Source organism: Gymnoscopelus microlampas (assembly GCF_963454915.1).
Source record: "Gymnoscopelus microlampas genome assembly, chromosome: 1".
NCBI lineage: Eukaryota > Metazoa > Chordata > Actinopteri > Myctophiformes > Myctophidae > Gymnoscopelus > Gymnoscopelus microlampas.
Genome location: NC_139962.1, coordinates 37,944,972 through 37,961,418, shown reverse-complemented (window position 1 = coordinate 37,961,418; position 16,447 = coordinate 37,944,972). Strand labels below are relative to the sequence as shown.

General features: G+C 43.0%; 2 protein-coding genes across 3 annotated transcripts in view; one reads left to right on the top strand and one right to left on the bottom strand.

Annotated features, from left to right (window-relative positions):
- The window catches only part of adamts7 (a disintegrin-like and metallopeptidase (reprolysin type) with thrombospondin type 1 motif, 7), an 87,915-nt gene that overhangs the window by 12,721 nt on the left and 58,747 nt on the right, over positions 1-16,447 (top strand). For both annotated transcript variants that reach the window (XM_084065668.1, XM_084065667.1), the window contains exons 5-7: positions 8,670-8,753; positions 9,332-9,456; positions 10,662-10,811. In XM_084065668.1, the coding sequence (XP_083921794.1) occupies positions 8,670-8,753; positions 9,332-9,456; positions 10,662-10,811 (359 nt within the window). The remainder of the gene's footprint in view (positions 1-8,669; positions 8,754-9,331; positions 9,457-10,661; positions 10,812-16,447) is intronic.
- LOC311043686 (DNA repair protein complementing XP-C cells homolog) lies at positions 11,275-13,983 on the bottom strand (the record flags this gene model as incomplete). The annotated part of the gene is made up of 1 exon (XM_084055024.1): positions 11,275-13,983. The coding sequence occupies one exon, from the start codon at positions 13,981-13,983 to the stop codon at positions 11,275-11,277; it is 2,709 nt and encodes a 902-aa protein (XP_083911150.1).

Genomic DNA, 16,447 nt, shown 5'->3' with positions numbered 1-16,447 from the left:
AATCATGAGTGTAAAACTACTATTGTAACTAGTCCATACCCGTTATTTCCATCCACCGTCCATCCGGGCTATGGGAATGTAACCACGACTACAGATCCATAGGTCTGCGAGGATCATTCACAAAAACGCTAATTAACAGCTTAAATTGTCGTTGACACTCTCTTCATATGGCAATGGTCTGTGTGCAAGTTCAGATCAAGTCAACCGAGGAGAAAATGCTGTTCCAGACAGACAGAGGCTCTTCCTTTTATAGTTTTTAGATTGTTGTAGGATAGTAGGATGAGGCCGCCTGTGTTTGTATGTCACTCTCTGTATATTTGTCCACCAGAGGGTGCTGAATATACCAAAACGATTCAACAATGCACACTTCTATGATCATGGGCGGATTAAGTGAAAATTGGCCCCCCAAAAGTACATGCGCACCGCAGCCTATTGCCATGCACCCATGCATGCACCCGTGACCCAAGCACACAGTAGCGCAACCACACATTCTCTTTTTTGACACGTTACATTATTGCCATTTTAGGTTTGTTACATTCTATAAAGCACAATATTGTAGCGCTGCTGTGTCAAAACATAAACATTTGAAAATAACCCGGGCCCAAACAGAAATTAATTCCAGTTGCTGTTTTTCATCTCAACAGTCTCAACGGAGGCATTAAGTGCAAGGTGTGTACTACTATTGCTTTCAAGCACAACAAATAAAACAAAATAAAATATTTTTTTAACTTAAAAGATTGTCACACACCTCACTCCAACAAAAACTTGGAGAAGTTTCCCTTAATTTTCTCCTCTGTCATCATCACATTTCTTTTGTTTTCTGGTGCGCTGGGTATCGTGTGTGTACATCTGGTTCACACCTGGCACAGCTGACGGACCATTTTCAAACTCTGCAAAGTGATCTCTTTGCGCTGAGACAAAATCACGGAGAGACCTGAGGAGCTCCACTGCTGTCATGATCTCTATGTCTGATTTTTGAAGATGCAAACATGTTATCTGGAATCGAGTGAGACCAGAATTCCAGAAATTAGCCATGAATGCAGTTTCTGAAACATAACGTTTTGGACAAAATATAGGAGTAGTAGCAAAGTGTGTTAACACATTGACTGCCAAGATATTCAACAGTTTTCTATCTCCGTAATTACCTTAAATCAACGATTGTTGAAACGCCGTGGAAGATACATTGTATACAAAAAAAAACACAAAAAAAGTTCCTGTGGGTTGGCGGAGGGATCTGTGAATCCACAGGGACAATAACGTTCCAACCGCGATCGGCCATTTTGGGACTATGGTCCGTTGAAAACGGGTGGTTTTCAATGCAAAAAAAAAAACTGAGTTACAGCTGTTTTTCTGAAAATCCCATCGTTGGGATGAATGGATGTGATGTTTTTTGCGATGACGTCACATCCACATACTACTTCTCTGAGTGACGATCGATCATTCCAAAGCTGTGTTAGGGTGTCTCTTGTGGAATAAAAAAAAAAAAGTTTTTGGAATGAACGCATCAACTCGATCTTGGCCATCAAGTGATGCATTTGAAAGAAAGAGTATATGCGATCTTGGCAATCAATGTGATAAGAGAAAATGCTAAATGTCAGAAAGTGTAGTCAGGCGGAAATGGGCGTGGCCTATATTTGGATGTGCATCATATTCCAAGGAAGGAAGTCATTTTATTCTTTATTGTACAACCTATAGTTCAAGAGTTATAGGCCAAAATGTAAGCGGCCTGGTACAGTATAGCGCCACCATGAGATTCATTTGTAACAAAAGAAGTTTGGGGCAGAGTGTCTTCCTTCAGAATCAGGATCAAACTATGGATGCACACTTCCTACTGGAAGTGTGCATCCATAGTTTGATGCTGATCAGTCCAGTGCTGTCCGAGATTAGCTGACAGACAGACAGACAACAGACAGGTCTGACGGACGGACGGACAGAGACGCACACGGACACGGACAAATTTGAAGTTTCTGTGGTAACTCTATATCTGTAAGATACATACAGTATAGAGTAGATATACACATTATCATGTGTCTTCTGCAGACCGGTCTGGCCCCAAGCGTTGGGCCCTGTGATTTACAGACGCTGATTGGCTCTTCCACTGTTTGGTTTCTGCAAAACACCCACTCAGCACTTGGGGTCAGACTGGTCTGCAGAAGACACGTGATAATGTGAATTCACGTGCCCGGGATGGTTTACCAGGCTGTAAGATACTGTACATAGATAGAATAGAGAAACATACTATTATGAAGTTGAGCACTAAGAAAACCTTCAGAATAGTTCCATAGTGAGAAACATGGCCCACAGGCATTGATGAATGAGGTCCTTTATGTAATGTGTCAGAGATGTTCTGTCTGCATTGCTCAATTACAACATGGCTGTAGACAGTATTATGTGGAGACTAGCAGGAAAAGAAAAATGAATGGTATTTGACTGGGAGAATATTGAAGTGGTAAAAAGAAATGTATTGAATGAAGCTTCTTTCATGCCACTGAGAAGCTGTATTTTATTGTTTTTTATTAACTAATTATGCATAACTGTCTTTGGTTGGTTTGAGAAGATTGGATGAGTTGTTGCTAAAATGTTTCTGCCATTAGCTGAACTTTGGAAAGAAAAGGCAGTTAATTCATTGCATATTATGAACTATATTGCATTGAAAGTACTGGGTCAGGCGTATAAGGAAAGAATAGTATCTGCAAGGCGATACATGGCTACAGATTGATACTCTTGATAAACCTTCAAAGTAGTTTTGAAATTGACACATTCCAGAGAGGAACCTTTATGACTTTGACATGCTCTAAGGCTACTGTACATAAAACAACATTTTAAAGAAAACAATCTCCATGCATTCACACAAGCATTTTAGGGCTGGTTTCAGAAATAATCTGCGTCTATAGTACACAACTGAAATGGAGGTCTTCATGTGTCCACTCGCACCAAAAAGACTATATCTGAGAATTGTACTGGTTCGGGTCCGTGTTCAATGATTATTCTTTATTTTATTTTTTTAAATAATTTTTAGTACCCGAGTTTATTTATTTATACGTTTATTTGGACGGGACAGCGCATATTAAGTGGATCAGTGGAGTGGATCAGAGAAGAACCGTACTCAGTACTGATCAGTAGAGGAAAGCATCTCTCTTTCCTCTATCATCAGATGGTCTCCTCAGTGTTGTGTAGCCATGCCCTTCATCTCTGTTCCTACGTCAAAGAAGCCGGTTTCTGAAGATGGTCTGTATAGGTGGTAATAATATGTTTTGCAGTTTGCTTAGACTCTCTGCACTTGCATGCTGTGCTCTCTGCCAAGCTTCACTTCTTCATAGATTATTTGAAGCGGCTGACCCCAGTACGTAGGCGGTTCAGCAGGGTTCATTACCGGCACAGCAGGTACCTTTGACGCCAAGCATTCCTCTCTCACAGAGGAAAGCATGAAGATCTGTATAACTTGCGTGATGTAGGCTATAGGCTGACCTAGGATCAGATTATTGCAGTGAGCTGTGCAGTGTGCCAGGCCGCAAGCTGAGTTGAGAGAGCAGATCAAAGGTGCACAATCATAGATATTCATATTCAGTGAGGTGAAAATATGCAATTAAATTTAATTGTATATTGTAGGCTGCTACAGCTACTAGATTCCATTATGGAGTAGCCTATCACTGGCATCTACTAATAAAATGGTATTCTTAATAGCAATTGTAATTATTAGGTTTGTCAGGTCTATATAACACATGACAGTCTGGGGCGGTTCTGTAATATCTCTGAAAAATCTGATCTAATACATTTATTAGGGTTTGGTTCCATCATAAAAAAAAATCATCTCGGAACCATTTGGATGTGAGAACAAATTTAATGGGTCTATTATGGTTCAGGTCCATCATTTAAAAAAAGTGGCGGAACCGACCCAATCGTATCTCAGAACAACTTTCATGGGTCCATTAGGGTTTGGGTCCGTCATTTTGACCCGTGAATACCTCTAGCCGTAAAACACCTCGCACTTGACATTTAACAGCCATTGAACAACAATGTCCATGAAACAGTATTTGTAGTCACACAACGCTTGTACACTCAAAGAATAGTTCCCCTTTCTGCTTACTTTGATGTGTCAGTGTCTGCTGTCAATTTTTCCCAAGCATGATTGTGGCATACAGTGTGTTTGTTAGAATTTGATGACAAGATCCTTCACTTTGGGTTCTTTACTCAGTGTTTTGATGTAGTCGGGACCCAGGAAAATGATGGCCTTACAGACTTGAGACATATCGGATGATGACTGATGCAACTTGTCGGGATAGTCCAAATGCATTAGCGGTTTTATTGACTCTCCCCTTGTTACTAAGGTAATACAATGTGCACTGCATACTATTGTACCTTAAGTATATCTATGGGCGTTTTTGTTCCTCCTCCTTCCACATGTGGATGTAGTCCACAAAGATACATACATAGACCACAAAGTCAGCAACGCCTGTAATTCTTTATCGATGTTGAAAAACACTACTGGTAGTTAAGAGGTTGTTGGGTGTGATGAAATGGGTGTGATGAATCAGGGAAGGACGTGACTGAGACTCAATAAGGAAGCAAACATGGGTATCTGTATCATCTTTTTCAAAATTCCATTCCTGCCTGTCCAGACTAAAATGCAATGCTGGACAGTTGTGATGGGCTGGCATATGGCCAAACAGAGGATGTCTTTCATTATGTAGCCTGTTGTTGTCCCTCTTTATTGTTGCTGCACTTTGTAGTATGTCTGGTAGTATGTCTGGCTATGCCTGCCAGGATGTACATAAATATCATACATCTGTTAGTACTTTTCAAAAGTCTCCATTCCTGCCTGTCCAGACTAAAATGCAATGCTGGACAGGTGTGATGGGCTGGCATATGGCCAAACAAAGGATGTCTTTCATCTGTAGCCTGTTGTTGTCTTTCTTTATTGTTGCTGCACTTTGTAATATGTCTGGGGCTATGCATTGCCTGCCAGGATGTACATATCATAAATATGTATGTACTGAATTGTTGCAGATCTACAAGCTTACAACAAGTGGCCAAATCTGCCATTGTCTTGAAGGTGCAAACAACGCAGGTACAGGGCATTTGAGTGGAGCGGAACGATTTTGAAAGTGGGAGTGGGTTTATAAAAATGTTGGAGTGGAACTTGGATCGAGGACCGCCCGCCGCACCAAGCTGCTCCGGTCGGGGCTGCTCACCACATGTTTGAGCATGCCTGGTCGCACGAATGGTCAGATACAAATCCTCAATACTGCAACAGCAGTGTACGGCGCACGTTCCTGATCTCTTAGTTGTCTCCGCCAGGCCGAAAGGCATGGCGAGAGAGTATGTTTTGCCCTAGCCTGGTTCCAGACGAATCTGCTATTGCAAAATAGAATATTAGTCTGGCCATGCCAGGTTTCCCCCCCCCTGTCCGTCCGTCCGTCCGTGTGTGTGTCCGTGTGTGTGTCCGTCTGTGAACAGCTAATATCCGGCACCGTTGACTTGATCGCAGCGAAACTGTGCACACACACTCCCTGGATGCCAATTCACAACCTCTGCCCCAAATTTTTCACATGGGCCTGTTATAGCGCCACCAGGAGGCCGCTTTTTGCAAAACACATTTTTTGACAGTACTCCTACAGATTTTGTCCAAACGTCACGCAAAACGGTACACAGTATCTCTATAGTCATTAAACGAAAGAAGTTTTTCATATTTTTCATATTTCATCCTGATTGGCTCAAAATGGCTTCCAAAGTTTGCAGAAGTGCTCCCTGTTGAACAAAATGCCTCAAATCATGAACACAGCATGCAATTTCTGTGAAATTTTGCACGTACATTCCCACTAGGCCGAGAAAGAAATGCCACTTTTCAGATCAGCCTCCTCATGGTAGCGCTATAACAGGCCGATTCGTGTTTTTACCCGTAACTGCACCGATCTGTTTACAACTTTGTATGCGCACTCCCAACAGGTCAAGGAAAAACCTTTGCCCTGCATTTTTCACATCTGCCTTTTATAGCGCCACCAGGAGGCCGACTTATGTAAAACACATTTTTGGATATTGCTCCTTCAGATTGTATCCAAATGTAACATAAATCGTTACACATGATCTCTATAGTCATGAGATCAAGACGGATCTCTTTGATTTTTCATATTCCATCCTGATTGGCTACGATTGACATCTAAAGTTTGCAGGAGTGGCCCGTATTGAACTAAATGCTGCAAATCATGAACGTAGTGTCCGATTGCTGTGAAACTTTGCACGCACATTCACACTACGTTGAGGAACAAATGCCACCCTTTCAACATTGCCCTATTATAGCTCCACCAGTAGGCCGATTTTTACAAAACTTCATACATCACGCAAACCGGTACACATTATCTCTATAGTCAAGTGATCAAGACGGATCCGTCCGATCTTTCACATTCCATCCTGATTGGCGAATTCAGAACATTGCTGGTCCACACTCACCTACCTGACCTGGCGTAGACCTGTGCTCCGAGGAGCACTTTTCTAGTTGCAGCTCATTTAGAATTCCAGGATCCATTAATTATGCCTGTATGCCACACCTGTAGAAACCCTGGAATCAACATGCAGAAATCCCCCCAGCCCCCCACCCCCCACAAAAGAAAATGCCAACAAAAAACCCAAATTGGAATCAATGCGTCGCGGAATCTACACGTTGTGAGCTTGTAGATCGGCGGTATTTGCCTCGGGAGTCGGGACACCATTCAAGGAAGCATACATCTGGAAGGCTATAAAGCTATAAATCTGTCATTTCCAGAGGGAAGCGTGTCGAGTATCCGCGAGGCGCCGACTACTCTCTTTCACACATGTTAGGTCTGTCTGTTCTATTTACTTCCCGATAGTCTGGCTGTCCCACGCTGGTATGTTACCCAATCAGAGGCTGACTTTAGGCATGCATGCATATGCATGGTGGTTAGGGTGCCTTTGAAAAGGATTTGATTGGAGTACCTCACGTGCCACACCTGCTTTCACAGCGAGTGCAGTCTTGAGGCCAGTTTGGGAGGTAAAAATCCATATTAATGCTTTATAGAAAAACAGAGTGCCAAAAACCACCAGGATTTTCATAGATAAGCTTCAAAAACGTATAAAAAACTCAAAAAACACGATTTGGCACATTAAGATTTCATTCAAATGCCTCTGTAATCCACACAGTCTGTTTATCAAAGATAAATGATTTGAAACGCAAGTGACAGGTTTTGGCTGAACCGCACTCACTCTGCGAGTCCCTTTCGAGAGAGAGAGAACCTGGTGATTAACCCACAGGATTTAATATTGTCCGTCTTATTAAAAAAGAAAAATGCCTCATAGTTGCTGTCCATCTAGGCTCTCTACTGATGGGGCTACGCATTTATGCCAAAAATTGTGTTTCGGACATGCAGTAAAATACATATTTTTTTGCTGCTGAGCGGACGGGCCGAGAGGTGCGTGAGCGACGGAACAGGGGACAATCGACATGAGAGCGGAGGTGACAACAGCAGTTCTATGTTTCTGAAATGTGAAACCACACAGTGTATTTATTTACACAGAAAGTAAAACAACAGACAATTAAATATCTTGACTAGCTGCCTGACATGTGCTTTTCATCAGGCCTCTTCTGTAATAGTGTAATAGTGTGGCATGGTCTCACTGTAGAACAAAAAGAAAGACAGCGTTAATTTAATGGTTCTGGTGACTCATACTGCCCTCGTAATACGCGAGGGGGCTGTGTTTTTTCAATTACTTTTTATGTTTATTTGAAAAAGAAATATTTGGAAAACGAAAAACTTGAATACAATTAAAAAATATATAAAATAAATGAAAAAAGTAATCGAAAAAACATGGCCCCCTCACGTATTAGGAGGGCGATATGAGTCTGAATCAATCATGGTTAAAATGGAGTTTGAAGTTACAATGGGTTTGTATAGGAAGGGGGCATGTCTGATAAAATGAATATCAAATATCTAAATACTGAATCGAGCAGCTTAAACTGTCTTGGGTGTTCACAAAAGCCTGAGTAGATGATAAAATGACCCAATTTTTTTGGGGAAAGTGAAATATCCCTTTAAGGTCATTACACACCAGGAGTGACGTGAATAAACAATACGAAAATACGTTGTGATTATATCAAACTTTTATTTTGGTGATGTCTCCATTCATATAGGTTGATGCTTGTATTCATGCTGAAAAATCGACCGTTTCCAATTATGTTGCTTCATTGCCTAATATTCGTGCTCAGTGTGCATGTACTCATAACAAACAGCTGCTTAAATTAATGAGAATTAATCGCACAAAATAATCGTGACCTGTTGTGTATGGACCTTCAATCTTGTCCTAGTCGCTGTTGTGCGCAAGTCAGCAGATGCAGCAGGTTTCGTTTTTTATTCTTTTGCAGACGGGGATAAAACAGAATTACTCCTGTGGGATTAACAATGACCCCCCCTCCCCCTGTTGTGCCCCCCCATTGAGATAATAGTCGTGAGTGACCTGGTGTATGGACCTTCAATCTTGTCCTGGTCGCTGTTGTGCGCAAGTCAGCAGATGCAGCAGGTTTAGTTTTTTATTCTTTTGCAGACGAGGATAAAACAGAATTACTCCTGTGGGATTAACAATGACCCCCCTCCCCCTGCAGTGCCCCCCATTGAGATACAAGTTTTCATCCACCAGGTATTATGTCATGTGTGTTGCAGGTATCAGGACTATTTCGGGATCCCAGTATTGGAAATGCTATCAACATTGCAGTTGTCCGTCTCATCATACTGGAGCAGGACGAGGTAAATACATTTGTATACGGTGGTTGGGGTAGGCTATATAAAGTTTATTGTTGTACTGTATGGCTCAAATACACAGACCGTTGAAATGTTACCTATAATATTGATAAGATATAAACTATAAGATATCGTGTGAAAGATAAGGATCACAACATTGAGCTTTCATAGTGCATTAACTAAGATCTGAACTGTCCTTTTGTATCTCTCTTCCTTTTTATAGCCATTGGGTACTCGTTCAGCAAAGGCACGGCTTTGGGTTGACTTTTTCGTTTTACAAGGACAAAAATAAGTTATGCTTTTATTTGAAGATATTCTTTATTTCCATTTTGAAATTGCACTATAAATGGGGTAGCCAAAAAAAAATCCTCCATAAAATGGGGTCGTGGTATAAAAAAGTTTGAGAACCCCTGCTCTAGAACCACCCTTCGGTTAACATTTCCAGTTGGGTAGCAGTACGGCCTCTAGGGGCCTTTTAGTCTATTACTCTTTTTTGTCAGAAGAATGATGGCCTTTTCGGTGCCGCCAGTTTCTAATGTGTGAATAGCTGTACAGTCCATCTTGATATATTGTGTGTTTGACAGGAGGATCTAAAGATTACACACCATGCTGACAACAGCTTGAACAGTTTCTGTAAGTGGCAGAAAAAGCTCAACATGAAGGGAGACGAACACCCTGTCCACCATGACGTAGCTGTCCTGCTTACCAGGTAAACAACAACAGCTAGCCATTAGCTTCATTGACTTATCTCATATCGTGCTTGGCTACTGTATCTAATAGTTGTCAAGTCACTGCTGTAGAATGACAGTAGCAACTGAATAGTTATTTTGCCTAGTTATTGAACCAGCTGCTATATGGTGCTATATATCACGACAGGGCCATTGTAACTCAATACAAACATGCCCACAGCAGTGATCAAAATGTTGTCTCATTAGTGCATCAGAAATACATTTTGTTTTGGGAGCAACAGAGTTGCAGACATTTCTTCTGTTCCTTCAGTCAGACCAAACTGTTCTTCTTTTCTATGCTTATTTAAAAACGTTCAAACTTTTTTTTTTATCCGCCTCTCGTTGTTTTTGATGATCCACATTTGAAAAGTGAAGAACCAACCCAAAATGGATATGTACAGTATGTTACATATTTTAAAACCCTATTTACTTAGTTGTCCAGGGCTCCCCAGGGCTCTATACTAGGTCCGCTCCTTTCTTTCCTCTACACTAAATCTCTAAACTAAAAATAGCCAATCTACAAGGTCACAGGGTGTCATGTTCTGATGTTTTGTGAGCTTGTAGATCTGCTATTTTTGCTGAATGTTCGCCCCCAGAATATGTGTTAAGACAGATGTGCTGTACTTTATGGCTTTCCAGAGCGAACCCCCCTCCTCTGTGTATAACAAAAGCATACAAGACAATGTTGCAAAAAGCAACAATACACAATTCTTATTATAAACATTCCTAGGTAACTAATCTGGGAACAGGCTCCACGTATATTTGCTTGGATTATATTTAGACTTTGTGAGATGTATAGTGGTATAGTAGAATATTAAATTGTCTACAGTAGTTGAGGGAACCGGGGAGGGTGGGGTATATGTGGGGTTGTATGTCTTCATAACTGAAAATACTAAAAATAAAGTTGTAAAAAAAAAAAAAAATTGTCAACGGTAAAAAAAAAAAAAAAAGTGCTCTTCGGAGCACAGGTCTCCGCAAGGCGAGGTGGTAAAAGAAAGTACTGTTCCTGATTAATTCTGTCTTACCTATTTATATTACATATTGTGATGACACTCCATGGCGCCATGCCTGGGCACAAGGTGCCTCTAGGGCTGTTAGTGGGGCTTTTAGACTTATTTCTCTTTACCTTCTGCACTAACCGCCTCCCTCAGCATTCAACCACCTTTTCTCTCCCTCTCTTTGATAGAAAAGACATCTGTGCAGCCATCAACAAACCATGTGAGACACTGGGCCTGTCCCACGTGGCAGGAATGTGTCAGCCACACCGGAGTTGTAGCATCAGTGAGGACACAGGACTGCCACTGGCCTTCACCGTTGCCCATGAACTGGGTCACAAGTAAGAATTGGCTGCCAGCAGCTGGAACGTACACACAGACACTGGTCCATGTTCAGCTCTAATCTATTCGTATTGACTAAACTAACATCAGAATTAATTTCGGAAATATAGTATTCAGGGGATGAGCTATCAAATGTAAATACATGTATGCAGTCTCAAATGTAATGCATTTGTAATCGTCCTTTTTACCTGACAATTGTGAAAATATATATTTTTTGCTTTTGTGTTGTTCCTTGGAAAAATAGTTTTCATACAATAGTTTTGAAAGAACCACTTGATCAAGGCTTAATTAACCCCACCCTTAAGCTTCCCAATGACATACAGGAAACAGTAATTCAGGTGCTGTTTATGTTTTTGCCATATTATGCCATATTAGACATCATGTAGTACACATTGTTCTTGCTCATGACAGGATTAACTGGTGAGCATCTGAACAGAAGCTGCTGGCTACTGACTTCCCACATCACACTTTCTCAAAGGGGAAGAGGTGTTTCTGCTGCCCTCTCTTCTCTCGTTTGGTTGTTTTCTTTGTCAGTGCATTTGCGTTCCTATCGTGTTCTTCCTGTCTGTTCTGAGGCCAGGACATGGCCAGAGTCTCTGCTGCCGTCTGCGTTCCAGGACCTCCACTTACACCCTCGTCATCGTCTGATGACAGCCCATCTGCCCCCTCTACGCCTTGGGTGTGAGTCTGACTTGAGGTTCCTGCTCCGCCAGGCCACTGGTTCTTCTTACCATATCTCTGTTTGAGTCTCTCTCTGATCAGAAGGCCTTTTACTAGGAGAGTCCAGTTAGAGATCACCCTCTTCTCTTGCTTCTCTCTCTCCCTCTGTTTCTGGATCTCCTGATCCTCCACCCAGGCTGCTCTGAGGATCTCCTCGTGCTCCTCACAGACAACGTAGCCATCAGTCACAGCATGTGAATATCCTCCGTGGAAGTCAAAGCCTGTGACAGCTGGCACAGCGTCCATGTCCAGTTTTTTGGCGACACGGTGCAGGTTGGGCAGTCGGAGGTGAACGCAGCCCACCGGTAACATGCACAGCTTAAACAGATAAACGTTACCATACTCATTACGAGGAACCTTCCCGTCTACAGCTATAGGAGGTTGGTACTCCTCAGTCTGCCATTCTCCAAACAGAGGCAGGTCCTTTGTCTGCTCTGACATAATTCTGGCCTTACGAGAACGATTAGAGAAACCCCTCACCATCTTGTATGGCTCCTCTTCTCCTAGTTTGACAGTGCGTGCCTCTTTCATCCAGGTGTCTCTGGAATGCAGACTATGTACACAGTCCCTAGAGTATACAGGCTCCCCCCTGCAGTACCCTAGTACGGCAGCTGTGTGGGGGTAGAGAGCCTCATACTTCAGCAGGTGTCTCTTTAAGGAATACAGCGGGTGGTTCTTGTACTCTGCTATGGATGTTGGAAGAGGCTTGTCTATCATCATGGAATCGAGCTCCTTGTCCTCCTGTCTGTCCCTTTCATCCTCCGGTCCCAGGAATTGCCTCAATGTGTCCTCCCACCAATCCTCCTCCACCCGCCTCTTCCTGGATAACGTCATGTAGCTCGGGTCATACTTCCTGCCCAGGTCCTTCAGGTGCCCCTCCTCGTCCACGGACACCACGTAGGTCACCGGCACCGTTGCATTCTGGAAGCAGAGGTGAGGCTGGCCAACCCCCTGCTGCACGTCCACGCAAACCCAGGAAGATGTTTTGGGTACATATACTTCCAGCCACTCGTCTGCACCTGGCCCCCGTATCTTGTTCCCTCCACTCTTTCTCCTCGCTCCTTTACTTGTCTCTCCTCTCTCATCTTCCTCCTCGCCTTCCCCCCAATTGTTGTTGTCCTCTTCATTGTTCTTTGCCTTCTTACTCCTACCTCCTCCACTCTTGCTCTGTGGCGTTGTGTTGTTTTTGTTGTTTGTCTTGGCTTTACTCTTTCCTTTCCTCTTCTGTGATTTAGCCCGGCCCTCAGAATCCTCACTCTCCTCCTCACTGGTCACCTGAAACCCCTCACCCTCGCTAAGCCCGTCCTCCCTCTCCTCTCTGCCGCTCTCCTCCTTGTAGCCAACCTTTGATGCGACACTGCAGCATTTAACATTTTTCTTATGTTTCTGTCCGCCTATCATCACACCCCTCTCTCCTCCCACATCTTCTTCCTCTTCCTCTTTTATGTTCTCTTTTATGTTTTCCCCCTTGGCTTTCTTTCCCCACCTCTCTCCTTTGGTCTTCCCGCCAGCAGCTGCATGTCTTTTGGTGCCAGGGGAGACCCTGGGTTCAGAAGGCAGGCTGTCTTTGGAGGTTTTCTGCCCAGGAGGGTTGCTCTGTCCTGGGGCACTGCTGGAGGATCTAGCTCCTTCGCCCGTAGTAGGTGGTGGTTTGAGAGAAATTGGCTGCAGGGAGAGAACCAATCGGCAGAAGAGCTGCAGAGACCTCAAAACCAATAGGAACAGATGTGTCATCTCCTGGTGGTCCCTTGCAGACAGGCTGGCCAGCCGTCTCTCCAGCACACCCCTGGGGTCCGGATGCTTCTCATAGGGAAGACTGGGGTTCAGAGTGAAAGTAGCACCAAACCATTTGAGCAGTCCAGAAAGGTAGTGGTTGTCCATGCTTTCCTTGGCTACATTGCTGAAGTGGACCGGCAGCAGAGACAGAGTGATGGCCAACAGTTCTGGTTCGCTGCAAAGGCGGTTCCGGAACATCCCATTGGCCATCAGGCACATAAGGTGTACCTTGTGTGTATCTATCAGCAGATCTTTGTTGCACCGATTCACCATCCTTCTCAGGTATGCCTCAAACATTGCATTTCTCTTTTCCCTTCTCTGTCTCTTGTGCACAACATCTGGAGTCTCAATCTCAATCTCCACTGGATGGGATGACAGAACCGGCTCTGGTGGCTCTACTGGGCCCAGAGGTCCAGCCAGCTCTTCGACCTCCTCCCAATCATCTTCCTCACTCTCCTCCTTGTCTTCCTCATTTACTGACTTCATAGTATCAGTTTCAACAGTGGTTGTTGCCATGGGGACCACATCAAAGTCATCTCCATCGTTATCATTGTTAGTCATTGGTTGTGCCTTCAGAGGGGAATTGAAGTATTCGCTGGTGATGGTGGTAGTAGTCTTGGAGGCAGAGACGCTTGCTGGCTTGGAAGAGGAACGTGGCTTAGGTGTGTTCTTCATCTCAATCGTGACTCCTTTATCTGCTATATACTTTAAGAATATCCCATCTATGGCGCCAGACTTGTAGGTATTTGATCCAGGTTCTGGTTGGTAACCCTGACTATAGGCTGTTCACAATGTACAGCTACTGTGTGTTGGCCTGGGTCAAGTCTCTATATTTTGATTTCAGCAGTTTCCAGGTTGTTTCAGTCCAGTTAATATCTTCTGGCAAAATACAACGATTCCAAGCAATTGTATCATGTTAGTACAATCAACAGTTTATTAAACACAGACTAGCCAGCAGACAGCGGCTTACATACACAAACGGTCTACCAGGACATATGTGCACCCAGTGAAAAGTTGACTGTATAAGATCATGTATTAAAATGCTTTCATTACCTTCATGAACTCACAGTGGCGTGTCTAGGATTTCTTTACTGCTGGTGCTAAGGGGGAACCAGGTCAATCTGGCACTGTTTGTCTGAATCACGCAAGGACAATTTTGGGATTGCGTATAAAAAGGCAATGGGTGGGAGGGCTATGATGAAGGTCTGTCATGATGTCATTATGATGTAGCCATAGTGACAGGCTGTGGGGAACACTTTGAAAAGTGTGGCTTGTTGTGTCATCACTCGGACAAATGTGACATTACAATGGTACAAAAAACAAATCATGTGGATCTTGTGATCAACATGGGAATAGTGTGGCTTCATGTAGATCTCGGATTTCATGTAACCAGCCTGTGATGTCAGTCATCTATGACTTATCTACAATATGAGGTATCTATGACGTATGCTTCAATATGGTCAAGGTTTCAACCCGATCCAAGCCCCATTGACTTTAGTCAATGTTAACCTATATATAAAGTTAAATATTTCCAAAAGTATAAAACATACTGTATGTTTGGAAAACACATTAGTGGAGATACGTCTTTGGCCTACTGTAACTGTACAAAGTTTGGTTCTGGTTGGTCCAGCGGTTGACGAGATTAGCTCCAGACACACCCTCTTATAAATGTCTAGCCTCCTGCAGAGCCACGCATAAATGGTTTGGACGTTGTACTTGGATAGTGTGGACAGCCATCTAGTCTTTTGACAATCTGGAAACATATTCGGTAAAATAAAAATATATATTTTTGCCTCTGGCGGCACCTCTTCCTTTTTTGTGAAGAAATTGTCTCCACCCCTTTGTTAGTCCACATCCTCACATGTGCTTCTGTGTTTATTCCTACTAACAACAACACTACATGTTTACGGCAGTGGTGCTGACAGATTCTGCCATCAGCTGAATCTGTCTTGAGAGATTAGTCTTTTGATAACCCATTGTAAACATTCTACTGTGTAGCATTGGTTCCAAAACCAATGTTTGTCTTCTCAGCAAATGGAGATGTGTCTTCTCTAATACAGTTGTTCGCCATGAGATCTCAGGGTTCTCAATTATATCATATTAGTTGTCAACGGCACATTGCCAGGTGCATTCAGTTTCACCCAGCAGTCTTCACAGGCTATCTTTCATCATGTAGCCAAATTGGAGATCAACTGACGCTTCCCAGAAAAAAGCATTCCATACATTGATAGTTGATGCATTCCTGACCTACTTCTTACCAGCTGAATACAAAATCTCATTGCCTGTTCACAGGGACTATCCTATATTCTAGACCACACAGCTTGGCTATTTGCTGTGTCAACATTAGATTTATTTATGAAGGCCAATGTAAATCTGTGTGGCATTGAAGGAAATAAAGAAAATATTGCCAATACAAAGGAGGCAAAACAACAAAAACTATTAATAGAGGGAATCATCATTAGTTAATCATTACTTAAGCCTCAATTCATTATTATAATGAATTAATTAATGAATAATTACTTACTTAAACTCTTTGACTGTGTAATAGTGTGCCGCTGCTGCCAGCAAAAACAGCAATTTTACTGTACCTTTGAAAAATCATGGAATATTCTCTGTGACCACTGTCCTCACAAAGATGGGCTCGTTACACACACAGGGTTGTCGTAGTAGAGGGGGCGGCCGTGATCCTCCATTCAAGAGCTATGGCTGTTTCAATGAGGCTTTTCCCTGGCGTAAAGCAGGAGGAACGGAGATTCAGCAGAGATATGGCCGTTTCACTGCAGGAAATAAACAAGCTTTTATTTTTTTTAAATTACATCATTTCCAGGTCTGATGTCATCAGGCAGTGAAAGCATCATCCATAGGATAGGTAGCAGCGCCATCTAGTGGAAAACCACTGAAAACAAAAACCCGTGGACAGCAGGCTGAGCCTTGGCAGAATTTGACACGTTAACGCGTCCATGGCAGTCAAAGAGTTAACATTTAGTTCAGAATGAATTGAGGCTTAAGTAATGATTAACTAATGATGAAAACCATAACCCACTTGAGGGTCCCCCTGGGACCACCGGGCCTATCCAGTGAGCCAGTCCAACTTGGGAGACCCCCATTAGCCTAACACACAGCCATACACTACGTGTAT